Below are 16,903 nucleotides of genomic sequence, written 5' to 3'. Positions count from 1 at the left end.
CTTTGGCTTTGCCACACAGCGTGCAACTCCATGTGCTGTTTTTGCGGACTCCTCCTTCACTCTGCATGAGGGCTTACTTATGTAGTATTTTGGATTCTTTATTGTGTCCATGGGGTCAAAGTACTGTACTCTATCCAGAAGTGTCAGTCTGCCTGGAAAATTCTGACAGTTTCATAGAAGTTTTTTTTCCTGGCTTTTCCAATAGCACCTCTCTGATTGTTTTGCCACAGGTCTAAATCATAAGCAAGTATTTTTACATAGTATCAGACAGTTTTCTGAAACTGCAAAACTCAGTCCTCGGCCCTAAAAAAAAGACTGTCTTCAATTTTTTCCCTATTCTCCCAAGTCCTCTGGTAAAAAATATATCTTATCTTTCATTTTTAAATAGTGTGAAGTCTCACTGAGTTTTTATAGTACAACATCAATAGTTTAGCCACTTTTTCCTGGATAAATTTAACACTATAAAAATATCAAGTGCACCAAATCTGTTGACTCTGGTGTTTTCTGGCAGGCATCTACTATTTGCAGATAAATATTCCCTTAGTTGCATCCTTTTTTAATTGCCATATTTCCACAGCTGCAAATTTTAACTGTTTTTTTACCTACTCAGGAAAATTTTCTGATACAAAGAATATTTTTGTAGGTACTAATTTCTCTTTCATTTCTATTTCCGTGTATTGTGCACTCAGAGCATAAGCAGTTACATTTTTGCTGAAAGAGAAGCCATGGGCAAGTTATAAGTAGATCCTTTCTTTTTGCCTTACTTCACCCGGTTTTTAGTACAAGTTGAACTCTAGGTTCAACGCAACTCGTTCATGAAAATCTCTTCTAAATCCATTACACTTATGGTTGGTGATGTCTATAGGAACTAGGAAGGAATTTAAAAGGAATATTGAAAAGGAATAAACTGAATATACTGCTCATTTTTTTCAAGATCTATGAAAATTGGGATTTAATGAATTGTTCCCTTAAGCGATCACTTCATGAAAGACGTTAACTGCAGTTGTTGGTAATTTTAGATTTTGGAACAATAATACTGATAATTTATGTAAATCTTCCTGTTTTAGTAGAGTATAAGAAGGTTTAGTAAAGTCTAAGAAGTCTAGAAACTTTTGAACATCACACTGTCAAGTGTAACGCTAACACAAGCCATGTTTATCAGGGAATATGATTAAAAAGCGTATACATGAGAGAGATATATACACATATATATATATCACACACACATATATCTCCTTAAAACAAAAGTGACAATGGAGCTTTGTCTACAGCAAAGCTTTTGAGTTATATTAATCTAAAACCAATATTCCCCTTTCACTATAACTCTGAAGAATATTTAATTGCAAGGTGGGGAATGGGAATCATTCCCAGATATTACACAAGAAGAAGAACGATGCCTGCTGAGAGTAAAGATGGTTATATAGTTACATATATGTACTGCATGACTAAATTGTTACTTTGGGGAGGAGATGAGAGGACCGTTTTTTGTTCTTGAGTAAATCCAGGAAAGCTGCATAGTTTTGAAGGTTATTTGTTAAAACTTACGTTACTGTTGTCACTCTTCTGTATGAATTCCACTGGTTCCTAAGCATGTACTGGGTACTTTTGGGATTAAGACAAACAAATAATCTTTTCCCTGAAGAGTTACCTATTTAATTCACTATTAAATTATATCTGCTGTAATAAAAGAAAGAAAAAAAAATCCATAGAGTCAACCTCAATGATATGACATAGTTCACAAAAGCTTAACTCACAGTGGGATGTAAAACAGAGACCTGAGCTGAGTGCCAAGTAGGCAGAAGTCACTGGGGGCAGTGCTTTTCATCTGCAATACCATGCTCTGACTCATTTCATGCAGTGTCAGTGAAAAGATTAATTTCACTGACAAGACTTTTCTCTTTTTTAGCGCCTTGCAGATGATCTTCACAGAAAACGCAGGACTTCTCTCCAAGGTGGAAGAAAACCAAAATGAGTGCACAGGAATAAGGGTGTAAAATCTGTTCAGTAGCCAAGCAGAGGAATTGAAAAAAAATTCTGGGGCACAAGTCATCTCATTGTAAAACCAAGTCAGATGAAATGTGATGTAGAAGCACCTACTTCTTTTTGTTGACTGTAGAGGTTATCTGTGTAACTAGCTCAAGTATAGACACCTATGCTAAAATTAGATGACATAAACCTCATCATGATTTACTCATGCAGCTCCCTCCACTATGGACAGGCTGGTATTGTGCCTATTCCTAGAAATTTTTTAAAAACTTTTCTTCTTGATGTTGCATTAAAAGAAAAATTTAAGAGGGAATTTGGAAGTAATTAAGGAGATAAATATTTATAGGATTTTTTTTTCCAAGTATGAGTGGCTGAATGCAGATTCTTGTTTGAAACAGTGCTTGTTTGGGTGATGGCATTGGCATCATGAATGGATAAAAAGTGGGAGTTGGCTTCTTAGTTGTGAATGAAAACAATAGAATGGAAAGAGGCTGTGAAGAGCCAGGAAAGCAAAGCCAAGTAGTTTATATCAAAAAGGATCAAAAAGAATAATACACAGAATAAATTGAGTTGATGAAAGGCTAGAAAAATAGTATTTTCATAAATATGCCTGAGTTGGGGTATTACTTTCAAAGGCAGAGAAGTAATAGCCTTTTTCTGATCTAGAAAGAAAGACATTTTTCAACAAAATTGAGGCAAGACTATGAGGTATGAATTTTAAGATGTTGATTAAAAGCATAGAAATAAAGGAGGAGGACCTCAGACAGAGAAACAAAAATTTTGAAACAGAGGAAGGTAGTTGTCTGATGGAAACTTGGAAAAGAAGAGGTGAACCAGAAAAAAAAGGCAGTCACAGAAACCAGGGAAGGAAAATATTTCAGCAAAGAGGAAAACAGACAGCAGCGTTGGAAGAGACTGGCAGGCAAAGGAGCATGAGGATGGAGTTTTGCTAGGAGAAAGTTATTCCAATAACATGATTTCATTGTAGTGCAGCGGGCAGAAGATTGATTTGAAAAGATACTTGAACTAAAATTAGTACAGCAAAACTGCTGACAAACATGGTATATACAAATCTCTTGTGAGCTCAGAGGTGGGAGGGGAAGGAATACCGTAACGAGTGAGGTGGCAGGGTTGAGGTGGATCTGCTTTTTAAATAGAAATAACCAAGTAACTGTGCCAAAGGGACTGAAAACATAAATAGGTGAGAGAAGTTATGATGGAGATCAGGAGACTGAATGGACAGGAGACAGGTATGAATAGCTGAAAAGAGATGAGAAACTTCTGTGGTATGAGAAAAGAGTTTGCAGGAGAGGAATGGGAAAGGAAATAAATAGGCTGGGCTGGTGGAGGAAGATCACAGAGTATTTCATCAGTTTTCCTTAAAAACCTGAGTACCAGGCCAAAACCACATTTTCTCCCCCCTTTTTTTTTGGCAAATGCTGGTTCATTTATATACTTACATGAAGATTCTTCAAGTTCTTGAAATCTCCTTCTTTAATTTCAGTGATTTTGTTGTTCTGTAAGTCCAGCAGAGTTGTGTCGGGAGGAAGGTCTTTTGGCACTTTTTCCAGACCTGGGGACAGTGAAAAGAATAAACAGTTGACTTTGAAAGAAACTTTAAATAGGAGTCAGTACTTTTCTTAGCAGCATTTACCTTTCAGTAAACACCATTTCTAGAACTCATTTCCTGAAGAAGCTTATGAAGACTTATCTGAAAGTATTTCTGTCTCCAGCCAGTCAAAGGGAGCTTTATTTTGCTATGTCAAATCAAAATTTATTTAGTCACATTTCCATTATGCCATTTTCTGAGAATATATCTGAGTTATAGCTTGAAGCAAAGGATTGAGTTTGGGAAAATTATTTCTAACACATTTAATTCCACTGAATTGTGTGAAAAAAAATTGCTTTCAGAAAGAGGTATGGTATTTATTAATTTCACTGTGTGTTAGCTTTTGTGCACAGAGAACATTTCCTGCTATTTAAAAGGTAGTAGGCTTTTTTGAAAGAAGTACGATAGTTAATTATAATCATTTCCAGAAAAAATACTGTTTGTTTGACAGTAACTGAATAACTTGCAGTAAAGTCCACCTTAAAAAAAACCAATCCACCTCCCCCCTTTTCTTTCATCTGAAACTATGTCCAAGTTTTCTGGAGAACAAATCTCTTGGTTTCACTACAACTGCCAAAAGAACATCAGACAGTTTAAATTAAAGACTCTCTTTGGGACTATTTTCTGAATAGCTGATATGTAAGTCCGATGAAGTCATGGAAATGAAATTATTTAGTGTTAAATAACACTTGCTTTACCCAGCTTTTCTTTCATACTGTGACTTGGAATAGAGCAAATCTTTTATAGTCATTCTGATTTACCACAAAATTAAAATGTTCTTTCCTAACTAGTTTTGTTTTGTTTTGTTTTTTTTCTTTAACAGAATGTGAAACGCTAAATGAATGGTTGGTAGGAAAAATTTATAGACACTAATAAAGTCTCTATATGGACATCTAACAGAAGTGGACTTCTCTGGATAGAACAGTCTTTTTACCAGTAAAGTTTTTAACAAATGTTTCTGAAGCTATATTTGAACTCTCCTGGGAAAGATCTCTCTGCAAGTATCGCCAGTGTCTCCCCAGTGTGATGGTAGACTGCATGATATTGTTCTCAGATGAAAGATGTATACCTATATATATTATCTTCTTAAACCTATATATTTTAATCTCAAGCCCAGAGACAAGATATGCTTTGCCCACAAGGTTGTGGTGTCTCCATCCTTGGAGATATTCAAAAGTTGACTGGACACAGCCCTAAGCAACCTGATCTAGCTGACCTTGCTTTAGCAGGGGGGGGTGGACTAGACAATCTCAAGAGGTGACCTCCAAACTCAATAATTCTGTGATTCTGTGATGTTTAACATTCATCACAAATGTAAGTGTTTTCACACCTGGAATGTAGGTTTCTCTGTCAAAATCCAATGTTAAGCAAAACCCCTTCTCTTTCAATCCTTTTCGGAATATATATATATATATGTATGTAGAGTAAAAAAAATGGTTGGCTCGTATTTGGAAGGATTATGGCAAACCATGAAAAGAAGTATATGTTTGGTACTATATAATCCTTTTAACCTACATAAAGAGCACTATTCTATAGTTACTACTATAAAACTTCACCATAAACTCTAGAGAGGCCACAGTGATGTGTACCGGAGCTTTGCTACAATTAGTGATGCACTAAGAATTCATTATAGATTTGGCCATATTCTTAAAAATATCTGCATGCAGATGAGGCCTCCAGTTCATCTTTAGGTGTCTGGTCTGAATCTTCCAAAGTGTTGAGCATCTCACAGATCCCACAGGTGTCTGTTACTGCTGTTCGGTGCCTAGCAAATTCAGGAAACAAGATTGCTTTTTTAGTTATCTATATATGGGTGCAGGAGACCTAAACTTTTGAAAAGTGTTTGCTTCTTTTAATCTTACTTTTGAATTTATATTAGTCTGTATAGAACATATTCTGTTGTCCTACCATTACAAAAGTTTGATTTCTGAATTTAAAAAAACATCCTAACTACTCTTTCAAATTTATTTTCCCACTCATAAGTTCTCTAACATTAGCTAAAAAATTATTAAAATATTTGGATCTGATATTTATTAAAACTGAGTACAATATAGATTAACCTGGCTGAGTTTTAATCACACCAGCATCCAGAATTTTTAAAAAGCACAATCATCCAGCCTGGGATGAATTAGTAAAAGCTTCTACTGTACATAAAATGACAAGAGTCAAAGCTCACTTCTCATCCTATTTACCTTACTGATATTCAGTGCATGAATATATGATACAGATTAAGATTCTTCATATTACTAAAATAACCTTTCCTCATTCAGGCGTGGACTTCATTTTTACTAAAGGTAGTTGCAAAACCCTCATTACTTTCAGAAGTGTAGGACTAGAGTTCCAAATATATAAAAATGTGATACCGTATAATTTGTATGTTGGTTGTCTTTGGACAGTTTCTGTCTTCAGTGGACAGGAATGTCAGCAACTAAAAATTCTTTTCCAAAAAGCACTACTTTTTAAGGTCATAACTTTGTTATAAGAAGTTCTTACAGTCTAGCAACTTTTATAGCATTTTTCACATATAAATACAAAAAAACCAGTTTAATTATTTGTATTCAAAGTAATATTACTATGTTCTGGTTGTCAGTACGTTTATATTAGTAGACTGTTATCTGTAAATAAGTGCTTATGGCAGAAACTAGGGCACATGAGAGTTATACAGCTGTCCTTTATGTGATGCCCTTGGAACATACTTTGTAAGAACACTTGGATTGCCACTGAAGGGATAATTTGCCAGACACTAAACTTCAAAATAAATTTCCAACTGTACATTTCAAGCTTCACGTCAGCTTCTAAAAGCTCAAGTGTTATCCCTGAATAAGGTAGAACTGATAATTTCTCAGAGCAATGAAGTTAAACTTTAAATGTTTCATATTACAATGATAAAACTAATTTAATAATCAGATATCCATTTGTGAAAAATGATTTATAAAAGCTTCCTATTTTGTACTAGAAATTAGAAAGATGTACAATACAATAGTTAGCTTTGCTTGCAAAGAATATAAATGCCATCCCTTAAAGTGTTAAACTTGTTTTATTACCTATCTCATGTATATTCTATTATGCATTTCCTGAAGCAGTTTTTAAAAATGTTTCAGAAAACAGCTATAGATTTTTTTTTTTTTTTCCCCTTGACTTGTCTGAGTTTTGAAGAGGAAAGCATAGAGCAGTACAGGATGCACCCCAGGTGCTGGAGAGACATTGCATTCTCATTAAGCAGTTTAGTACATCCTCCAGCTGAAAGCTACATCAACTGGAGCTCTCCAGTGGAGGAAGAGTTTATAAATGGATGGATCTGGACACTGCCTTGTAAAATCAGCAGCTAAACAATTCAGGACTAAACTGTGTTTGAGGTGTGGACTGGATCCAAGTGTTTCACCACTTGTCACATCTACGTTGGCTTCAAGAACTGTACTTCAGCTTGCAGGTCCAGGTCTCTATATAGGTAGATGTATCTCCAGGTAGATACATGTAGGAGGAGCACTGGTGTAGTATAAACTAGACCCTGTGCTGGAGATTCCCTGCCTGGAGAGCAAACCTTCAAAACTTTCTGGTCAGGACAGGTCAATAGACAGCCAGTTCAGATGAATGGGGGAGCCTGAACTAACATGACAGCATGACAGAATTTGAACAGAAAAGAGAAAATTGTAATCCCACTAGAAGCTGAAATGGCTTTTGGCTCCTGGGATAAAACTACCATTTCCCAGGAGGATTTTTTGATTCCTCTGTCTGGGAGACCAAGAAGTTTAGAGGGGAACTGTGGGCTGTCCTTACTACTCATTTCTGAGAAACTCAAGCGATGCCCATATACTTCTGAAGCCATGTTGTACAGTATGACTGCATGTCCACCTACAAATGCCTTCCAGTGAAATTTATGTAATACCTACCGAAAGGGGAACTGATGTTGGAAAATGTCAATTGAGTCACCTCTCAATCATTTTAATAACAGTTTACACAAGTATTCCAGCTCTTGGCTGTGGTTTTTTATACATTAAATCTTGCTTCTTAAAAAGCCATATGAAAATCTCTCATAGCAGTCTGACTTTTTATGTGAATAATCAGTGCTACACAGTTCGGTATTCAGTTCCCTGGAAATATTTCAGGCCTCTGGTTCCTAAGATTAACTTATAACTGATTAAAGATTTAGATTCTTCTGCCTTTCCCACTGTGTGTTAAATTGAAAATACATATGTCTTTATTTATTTTGGTTGAATAGAACTAAGTCAGTTATTATTTAAATTGGTAAATACTTTTTAAAAAATTCTACTTATTCACAAATAAGTAGAAATGGTATAGCTCCACCCTTCCAAAATCCTTGTTTACACTGAAATTAAGAGCCTAAAGATTCTGGAAATATAAGGGATTTAATAAACAAGTTCATGTATCCTTAGTCATAAAGACCATTTCGATTTGCACTAAAATACTTCTTTGGGAGAAATCATGACTTCCTTATAGAAGCTGAACAGCCATCAGTTCCTGCAGCACAGGTCAGATCTGTATTATTCTCTGCAGATTTCTATAAGTAGCAATTTTCTTCTGTTCTACATTATCAACCCGTAGCACTCAACTGTTCCCACCAGTGTACATGTTTGTGTGCAAAAATGCATGCATATGAAAACACATAAAGAACAGAATATGCCAAGAAACCACAAAATGGAAAAAAAAAAAGTGTGTAAGTAAGCTTGAAACATTTCCTTCTGTTAGTCAGGATCAGCTGAACTTTTATTATCCCTGGCAGAAGTTTTCCTAACTTTTTCTTACACTAGTTGCTAACAGCACAGGTTTTTGGAATAACAAACAATCAAAATGTATTCATCAAAATCCAGCAGAGCTGGATCATCATTGGATTTCTTTCCTGCAGACAACAAGGGCCCATACTCACTTTCGGAAACACTGAAAGGCTCATCTACAGTCATCTAGAAAATGTTTGGTGGGGAGAGGTTAACAGGACCAGGAATCCCTCCTTAGTGGGAGGGTGGAGAAGAAAGTAACTTAACAGAAATCAGGCTTGTCTCTGTGGGATCCTATCTATGTGGAGTGTAGTTTTTTCTCATAATTTCTTAAGCAAATTACAGTGTCTGGCTGTTTAGCTGTGATTGCCTCACCTCCTGGAGAGATCAGAAGGCTGATGGGTCTGGAGATTTTATGAGACCAGAAATTAGGCAGAGAAGAACCAAGGCTGGTATAATTCAGCTGTTATCCAGCCCCTGAGACAGCAGCAATCAGTGGTTAGCCATCTCCTGTGTAGCACTGCACCAGCCCAACTAGCACATGCTGCCATTTAGCCAGTCAAACAGGTGTAGGAGATATAGCAAGGATTTGGGAATACTGTGAGGACTAAGGGACTTTAGGGGTTTTGGTATACAAGACAGGCTTTATTACTTTTGCAGTTGAGGGAATAACCTGCTCAGCTACAGGAGCCGTGATCAAGCAGCCGTGGAATTGTTTAACCCACAAAAGGAGAAGGGTGGCTTTTGAACCCTTTTTGCTATGAAGGGGTTTCAGTCTACTGCTCCAGTTTCTCAGAAATGAGAGCCACAAGTTAGTCTGCAACTTGGCATGGAGCCACGATTCTGCTGAAGCCATACGACTATGCAGAAAAGGAATGCAAGATTTATGGGGCCAGCAAGGGAGACTAAGCAAATGGAAGTCTGAGTCTGTAGCCCAGAGATGAGGACACTTCCCTGAGAATTGCATACTTGCAACACTGAGACCACATAGTCAAAATAACGAATATATGAACAGTGCCAATTATAAACAACTCTAACAATGCAACAAAGCTTGTGGTTTGATTTTTTTGTTTGTTTGTTTGGGGTATTTGGGTGTTTTTTTTCCCTCCACCTATCCATTTTACAACAAGCAGGGATGTGGCTTATTCCTCTGAATAAACCTTCCCTTCCCCAGCTGGAGAGAAGGGGCCAAAAGGCAGAGAGACATCTGAATGCTGTAGCTCAGATGCATGTGTTATTACATTGCAACACTCACAATTATTATCACAGGGGCCATAAAATGGGGCTCTTTTCAAGACTCCTTCAGTTTCCACAAACAGCTGCTGCCAGCTGAGGAATTTGGGCTGAGTTACATGTAATTCCCAACCGTGATCATCAGCGGCTGCTCTCCCGGGGGAGGCAGCCTCTCCAGCAGCTGCCTGCGCTGCCTGCGCACGCTGTTGTGTGCTCTCCCCTGCTCCAAACCCAGCTCTGCCGCATCCCACTGAGGGGCAGCAACCCTCCCGGGGGGTGAATGCTCTCAGTAATGGCCTGCGTGGACTCTGGGGCGAATGAGGCAAACAGCAAGCTTACGGGGTCAGGATACTTAGTCACGGAAAATAACAGGACTCAAGGACTGCTTTCTGGAAGGATGGCAAGGAGCTTAACACAGCTTTGAATACTTTGACTTAGAAAAGTTCACTGGCTACGTGCTTCAGTATTTACTGGAAATTTGTTCTCTGTTGTGTGGGATTTGCAAATAGGAGTAATTTCATTATTTGCATCCCACCATACATAAAATAGGACACAATTGTCTTTCTCTACAGAGAAGTATCCGCAGCCTCCTTCTCTCTCCCACTTTTAAAGTAAAAGTTTGTTCTCCACCTTCCCCTCACTTGCTATGAAGTCAGCAGTAATAATTTTTTTCTAAGAGATATAAAAGAGCAGTGTCCATTGGAATGCATGAGACCCTCAAAATACATCTTCTTAAAGGTGATTCACAACCATTTTTCAGACTTTTTTTCTGCTCTTTAATCTATAAGACTCATCTTCCATTAAGATCCATTTTGGACTTATTTTTATCACAGATTATTATTTTTGTATACCTCTGACCCTTCCCATAGGAAAGAACAAGAAAATGAACTCCATCCCCTGCTGAGGTGGCCTCTCACAGAGGTAGACCTACTGATATGTTACTACGCTGTTTTTTTCCAAACATTTACAACATTGTTTCCCAGAACAGAGTGAGGAACATGGAAAAATAGAAACAAATTCACACATTATGATCAAATGCATAGTTCTCCATTATGATAATACTAATAATTATAAAGGGCCTCACAAAGATTTAAAAAAGAATGCATTGCTTTAACTGTTCTTTTCCATTTCCACCCACTCTGTGTAGTGAACACATATTTCAAAGTATAACGGATATTGCAAGCTACAGATGTTATGAATTATTTTTCAGTGCTAGTCAGGTTTTTGGTACAGATAGATTTAGCCTCCTGGCTCCGAAAGCTAATACCTAAGAGTAATGATATATTCTTGAAACTAAAAATCAAACAACTTCTATTTCTGTGTTCTTTCTAACTGAGTTTTAATTTCAAAGGTCTGGAAGTTATATGTCTTATCAAGAAGCACTGAAGTATTTTAGAAAGGCAGAAAAATATTCTGAAATAATCATGAGACTTCAGGGATTAAGACATTAAGTTAAAAAAAAAAAAATCTAACCTTATGAGTTTTTTTAACTCCTGGAATTGCCAGCTTTACACTTCCCACTGTCATGGTAACAGACATAAAACATCCCATCAGAGAACAGCAACTGTCCTGTGTGATTCATGCAATCTGCCAGCACCATGTGCATAATGGCTTTAGTCAAAGTGGATGCAATACAGATGTACTACCTTTGAGTACTCATGCATTAAGGTAAAATATTTGTTTCTTACGAGTATTTTACAGTAGTCAGAAGAGAGCATTTCAGTGACTCAGAAAAGTGAGTATTATCTAATAAATTACATTTTGAATGATCTTTTGGAGTAATATAATTTGATGTTTGCCTGTTCACAGTTTAAGCAGCAGGCAACAGATGACAATTTAAGGATAGCTCCCTCAATCTTTACTTTGGGATTTACCAGAATTAACACTAACATAATGTAGTAGCCATAAAGAGTCATTTGGGGGGGATCTTCTCTGGTTTCAAGTAAACTTAGCCCTTCCTGTTCTGACCACATGGTCATAGCACAGCCCTAGTTTTATTATGACCTGAGGGCAGAGATATGTTCCTCGTTATTTCGGGTACTTCTGAACATAACACGGCCATTTTTCATAAATGTTGTAGGATTGTTTTCAACCTACTTTCATGCAAGCAAACAATGGAAGGAGCTGTTGTGACTGTGTCTGGACATAGTGAATAACAATTAAATAAGTGTTGGGAGACAATTTCCTGATTGAATCTGGGAGTCTGCAGATGTGTTAGTTCCCTCTTTCTACTAGATGATGTTGTATGTATCCTTGCAACTCTTAGATATGTTTGCTTTGTGACTTATTTATTTTGTTAGTAATTTAGTGATAGACCTTCCCCAGGTCAGCTATCACTGTAACAGTCATCTCCAGCCCAGAGGATGTAAACTCTCCACCACAGAGTTAAAGAATAAAGAAAAGAAAATAAATTTTGCCCCCTAACCCTGAAAACAATAAGATTTTAATTCAATTCTTAAGTTCCTTCTTCCTTTTTCCTTTCCTGAATCTGAAACTTTCTATACATCTCCTTTTTTAATCATTTCTGTTATAGCTTCCCTTGAAAAAGCAAGATTTTCCCTTTCATGTTCATATTATCCCTTCTTTTCTTTTTCTTTTCTGGACTGCTGCTACTATACAAATTTTATTAGCACTGTTCGCCTTTCCTTTCCCATTCTTACTTCCCATTGGTAAAGGATCAGTACAATCTTCCCAATTTGAAGGTGTGGAAATGAAAGCTGAAGACCTAATTGAACTTATGGAAAGAAATGGCATCAGAGCTGAATGATAACATAGCTTTTTAGCCCTCTTTGGCTAACGCACTTATGCCTTTGCTCCTACACCCCTTAGGTAGAGATATTCAGCAAAGAGTTTGGTTATTGCACCACTACAAACACTCTTCTTCCATGTCACCCTAAAATATGAATTCATTGAGAGCCTGTTTAGTTCCTGAGGCCCACACTGGAGCAGTAGAAGGGAAAACATGCACTCCAGCATAGAAACTGAGGTCATCCTAGGCTTTCACATTTTAGGTGGTGCAGGAGGTGCAGGCAGAAACTGGTTCTGGTATGACCTATTGCACATTTCTATTGTGCAGATGATGTATTACAGAACCAGACTATAGTCCCATTTACACATGCACATGTTTTAAATGCTGTAGCATTTCTATAAATAATCTGTCCATTTGTTGTTTTGCCATTAAATCCCTAAAGCTGCCATGAAATTAGGTGGGCAGAAAAGATTTCTTGTTTTCACTGCTTTTTAAAATATGAGTACTGATTGCATTCCTTTTCTTATTGAAATTACTACTCCAAGCATCCTCTCCTTAACAGATTTTTGTAGCAACTCAAAGCACTCCAAATAGATCCCAGGAAACAAACACAAAGCTGGTATGGGATGCTCTCTGAGGTGCCCTCTCACTTAAAAACATGCATGCAGAGAGCACACAAATTCTTTAAATATTGCTTTTCACCTTTTTCATTCCCTATTGACTCCTAAGAAGTCTGCAGTAGAGTTGCCTATACAGCAAATGTAACCCTGCTAACAACAGAGTCATTTGTACAAAGCTTTTCAAGTCTCATAATTGGTCCCATAAGTTGAAAACTGCAACTCAACCCCCCCCCCCCCCCAAAAAAACCCATGCAGGCATGGTCCTTGGTCTTAAGGTCCCTTTGTGTCTGTGTTCATTGTTTCCACCTCTTTCCTTGCAGAGAAGCCAATAAGCAAGTTCTACTCCATCTATCTACTTTGCTTTCATAGTGTAAAGGGCAATAATGCTCTGTGTGAATGAGCCCTTAAATAGAATACAACCAAAGAGACCCAGAATTCCAGCATTTGTCAATATTGTTTGTCAGGGCAGGCATGTAAAGCAGGAGAAATAAGTTTAAAAAAAATGCAATGTATTTTGAAGAATATATTCTTAGATTTGAACTTTAGGAAAAGATAAAAGTATAGTCAGAAAAATACTCTTTTTTTCTGTAACCTGATTATCTTCATTTGGCCCACTTCCTTTTAATCACATGACAGATCCTGGACATGGGTAAAGCAAAATACAGACCAGTGAATCCAAGACTGATAAGGAGGGGACACTCTCAAATCTGGGTTAGAGAGAGGTGTTTTGAAAATCTGCTTAGAACTACAATCTTTTCTACATACGATGGTAACTGGACTCTGCGAGCAGAGTTTTCCTGAGTAGCTGAAGGCTAGTATTGGCAGTTCCTTGCTGTTATCATTGGTGGCTTCACATAGGACCCAAATTCCTAGGTCTCCTCCCTGTTGGCAGTGGGTTCTCAGTGAACATTGGACCTTTGGACTCTTTTGCTCTTCCTAAGACTTGGCTGGGAACCTTTCGCCGTTGAATAGCACAAGCTTTATGTTGTGAAAACACAGGTAGCTTTTAAATAGTTATATGTCTTGCCAAGGAATATACCCTATAAAGGTGTTAAGAACATAATAATACACATACTGTAGATGTCCATAACACTAGTAGGTGTCAGCAGTGATTATTTAGTATGTTTTAAGCACTGTAATCACCTGCTATGACTTATAATAATTGACTCACATTTTGCTAGCTATCTATTAGCTATTTATTTGTGCATTGGGAAATTTTAGAAATGAAGCCTTGTCACAGTGCAAGCCAGAAAACAGTCACTTCTTGTATCACTTGGACTTGGCAGTCAGGTTTTCCATTCCTGCCACTAGGCTTTCTTAAATGGCATTTCCTACTCTGAAGCAAGGAAACAAATCTAAGAAAAAAAAAAGAAAACACACGGAGTTGGTAACTGTTACCTTGGAGTAAGCAGCTAATAAAGAAAGGATGTGTTTAGAGTGGATTAATTTTCGCCTAGAATCATGTGTATCAACTGGAACAGAAACATCAGCAATTCAGGTTGCGATGCAACAAGGCCTGTCTTTTACTGTTACACTGGCAAAAGCTAATGACTTTTTCTTAATATAAAGCAGTCTATATCCAGGCCAATATTTTTTTTTCTTTACAATTTTTCAAGATTGTTTTCTAATTATTGTGTTCTTGACTTAATAATTTTTCAGGATGTACTGAGTACAGGGCTTTAATTCATGCTTTCTCTAACTTCCAAGGCATCCCAAAAATTGTATCTAAGCAGAATATATACAAAAATTTTGATAACCCATGGCAAATTTATTACAAAATAATGCTGGTAACCCGAGTTTATTTTTTCCATGCTTTAATTTTATCACACATAACTTCATTAATCTGAAAGTAAGTTGTATAGCCTCAAGTGGTCATCGAGGCCCTGTGTTGGCAGTTTAATTCTCTGAGAGTGATGTATCCTTTCTGTCACTGACATCCACCTTAGACAGGATGAACTGCCCTGTGGGGTGGCTGCCTAACTCTCCCCATGGCTGTGAAAGGAGCCCAGATGACTCTTATGATAGCTGACATCACCTGAGATCACTCCTATATTACAGATAATACCTGTAATACTTCATATAGATCCTCCAGTCTCATCTCCAACATGTTAGAGTATCACTATTCACCCAAGTTAGCATGTGGAAAGCCCAATGCCCTGTGTTTGATGACAGCATAGTTATGTTTGGCTGAAGAATGGTGTCCAAAAAAGCATTTAGTCTTCAGTTTTAAGGCCATGGTATTGTGATGCAGAGGCTACTCTCAGTATAAGTGACAATACACTTTCCCAGATTTCATGGTTCCATTTTTATTGATAATATTTTTGTTAAATGGTCCAGTTCCATGAAGTCAGGGGATTTCATGAGAGTCTCAGCTTCTATTAAACATAAAAGGAATAAGTCTCTAGTCCTTATTGTTAGAAGGAAAAAATAAATAAAACATGGAATAACTTGTCCTAAAGGCTCAGCAATTACAATGTAAATTAGCAAAAACTTTTTTATTTAAAAATTATATTTATTAATGTCTGGACATTTAAGGATCCATGTTTTCTCTTATTACATCTTTAGAAACCTGTAAGATTTTTAGCTAAACATTTAGTTTAAAAATTATGTTTTTGAAAGGTTGGTAAACACTCAAATAATCGCAGGGATTCTAAAGTTGTGTACACAATAGTAAGTAATCCTATCTGTTTTCTTGAACTCATAAAATGACTGAGACTGATTACCTATGAGGTACGTATTATTTTTCTTTAAAGAGATTTATGTTGACAACAGAAGTTCAAATCAAGGTATATCCCAAAGGAGATAATTTCCTTTATAATGAGAGATGAGGTTCCCAAATGGAGTCATGATCAGAAAATGGGTGTTCAGATGTTTCTGGAAGATTTTCTACAATGAGATAAATAACCTTTTGTCAACAAATAAATTAGCTGTTGTCATGTTACCATGGTTCAGGTGTTGAAGAGCCATCAGTTAATACAGTTTAGACACTGTACATGTTCAGATAAACTGCCTCATGTTACCAGATCCCTGGAATAATGCTTTACATATCTGTAAGCTTTTCACCCACTGATCTCAAAGTGCTTTTCAAACACACACTGCAACACCCATGCTGAGCTTTACCTTACAGCTGGAGAAACTCTGCATTTCTGAGCTGTGAGTAAAATTCCAATTTAAGTTGTAATACTGCTTGAACTTTGATTACTGACATCCATCTCCCGCACACCTTTTGGAGACCACAAAACCTTCATGGATGCTCACAGCAAGAGGGCTAGAGGGACCCCCCTACATCCTGTGAAGTCTCCAAGGAAGGTGATCTCATTGCATCTTGCAGAACACAGACACTGCTCACTTCGTAAGGGGCTGCCAGACTTATCTGAAGGTGAAATAAAGCTCTGACCACCACCTCTGAATGTGCTTATGGAGCATTCTGCGTCCACTGCAGGGCTGAGTAATCACACATGCGTTCTCCTGCCTACCAGGGCGCTCTGAGAGGAACCTTTTCTTGAGACTCCCTTTGGGAGGATGAGACTTTAAATGGAACGGTTTATCTTTGCTAGAGCTTTTACGAGGCATGTTTTCCTGGCCAACTGACTGCACATCTTCCTTGTATTTATTATCTTAAAACATGAAAAGCTGCCTCTGACCAGCTGTATCAGCTACTCCCCACCTGTAATGTGTGCTAATAAGGAAGATGTTTGTGATTTCTATGGAAAGTCTGGCTATAGCATAATAATGCATTATACTGAGGCACGATTAAAAAGTGAACCTGTGGCTCCCTTTTAGCAATAGGAGGCAGATTCAGAAAAGGCAGCACTTTTATAAAGATACCGCAGTGGACTTCCTTGAGCCCGTTGCACAAAGGTAATACATCTCATATAAGGTAGGTACATGGGGCTCTGCTCTTGATCTGTCAGTAAGTGCAGCTCAGAGAGAATTCTTCTTCGGGGTGTGAGAAGATGGCATTCTCATTCCT

The 16,903-nt window shown here is 37.4% G+C and overlaps 1 protein-coding gene across 1 annotated transcript in view; it reads right to left on the bottom strand.

Annotated features, from left to right (window-relative positions):
• The window catches only part of DCN (decorin), a 40,320-nt gene that overhangs the window by 15,682 nt on the left and 7,735 nt on the right, over positions 1–16,903 (bottom strand). Inside the window, exon 3 of the mRNA XM_009321322.1 lies at positions 3,447–3,559. Coding sequence (XP_009319597.1) covers positions 3,447–3,559 — 113 coding nt within the window. The remainder of the gene's footprint in view (positions 1–3,446; positions 3,560–16,903) is intronic.

This window comes from Pygoscelis adeliae, unplaced genomic scaffold (genome assembly GCF_000699105.1).
Source record: "Pygoscelis adeliae isolate BGI_AS28 unplaced genomic scaffold, ASM69910v1 Scaffold232, whole genome shotgun sequence".
Lineage (NCBI taxonomy): Eukaryota > Metazoa > Chordata > Aves > Sphenisciformes > Spheniscidae > Pygoscelis > Pygoscelis adeliae.
The sequence above is the reverse complement of the archived record's forward strand: the minus strand, read 5'-3'. Positions and strand labels throughout refer to the sequence as shown.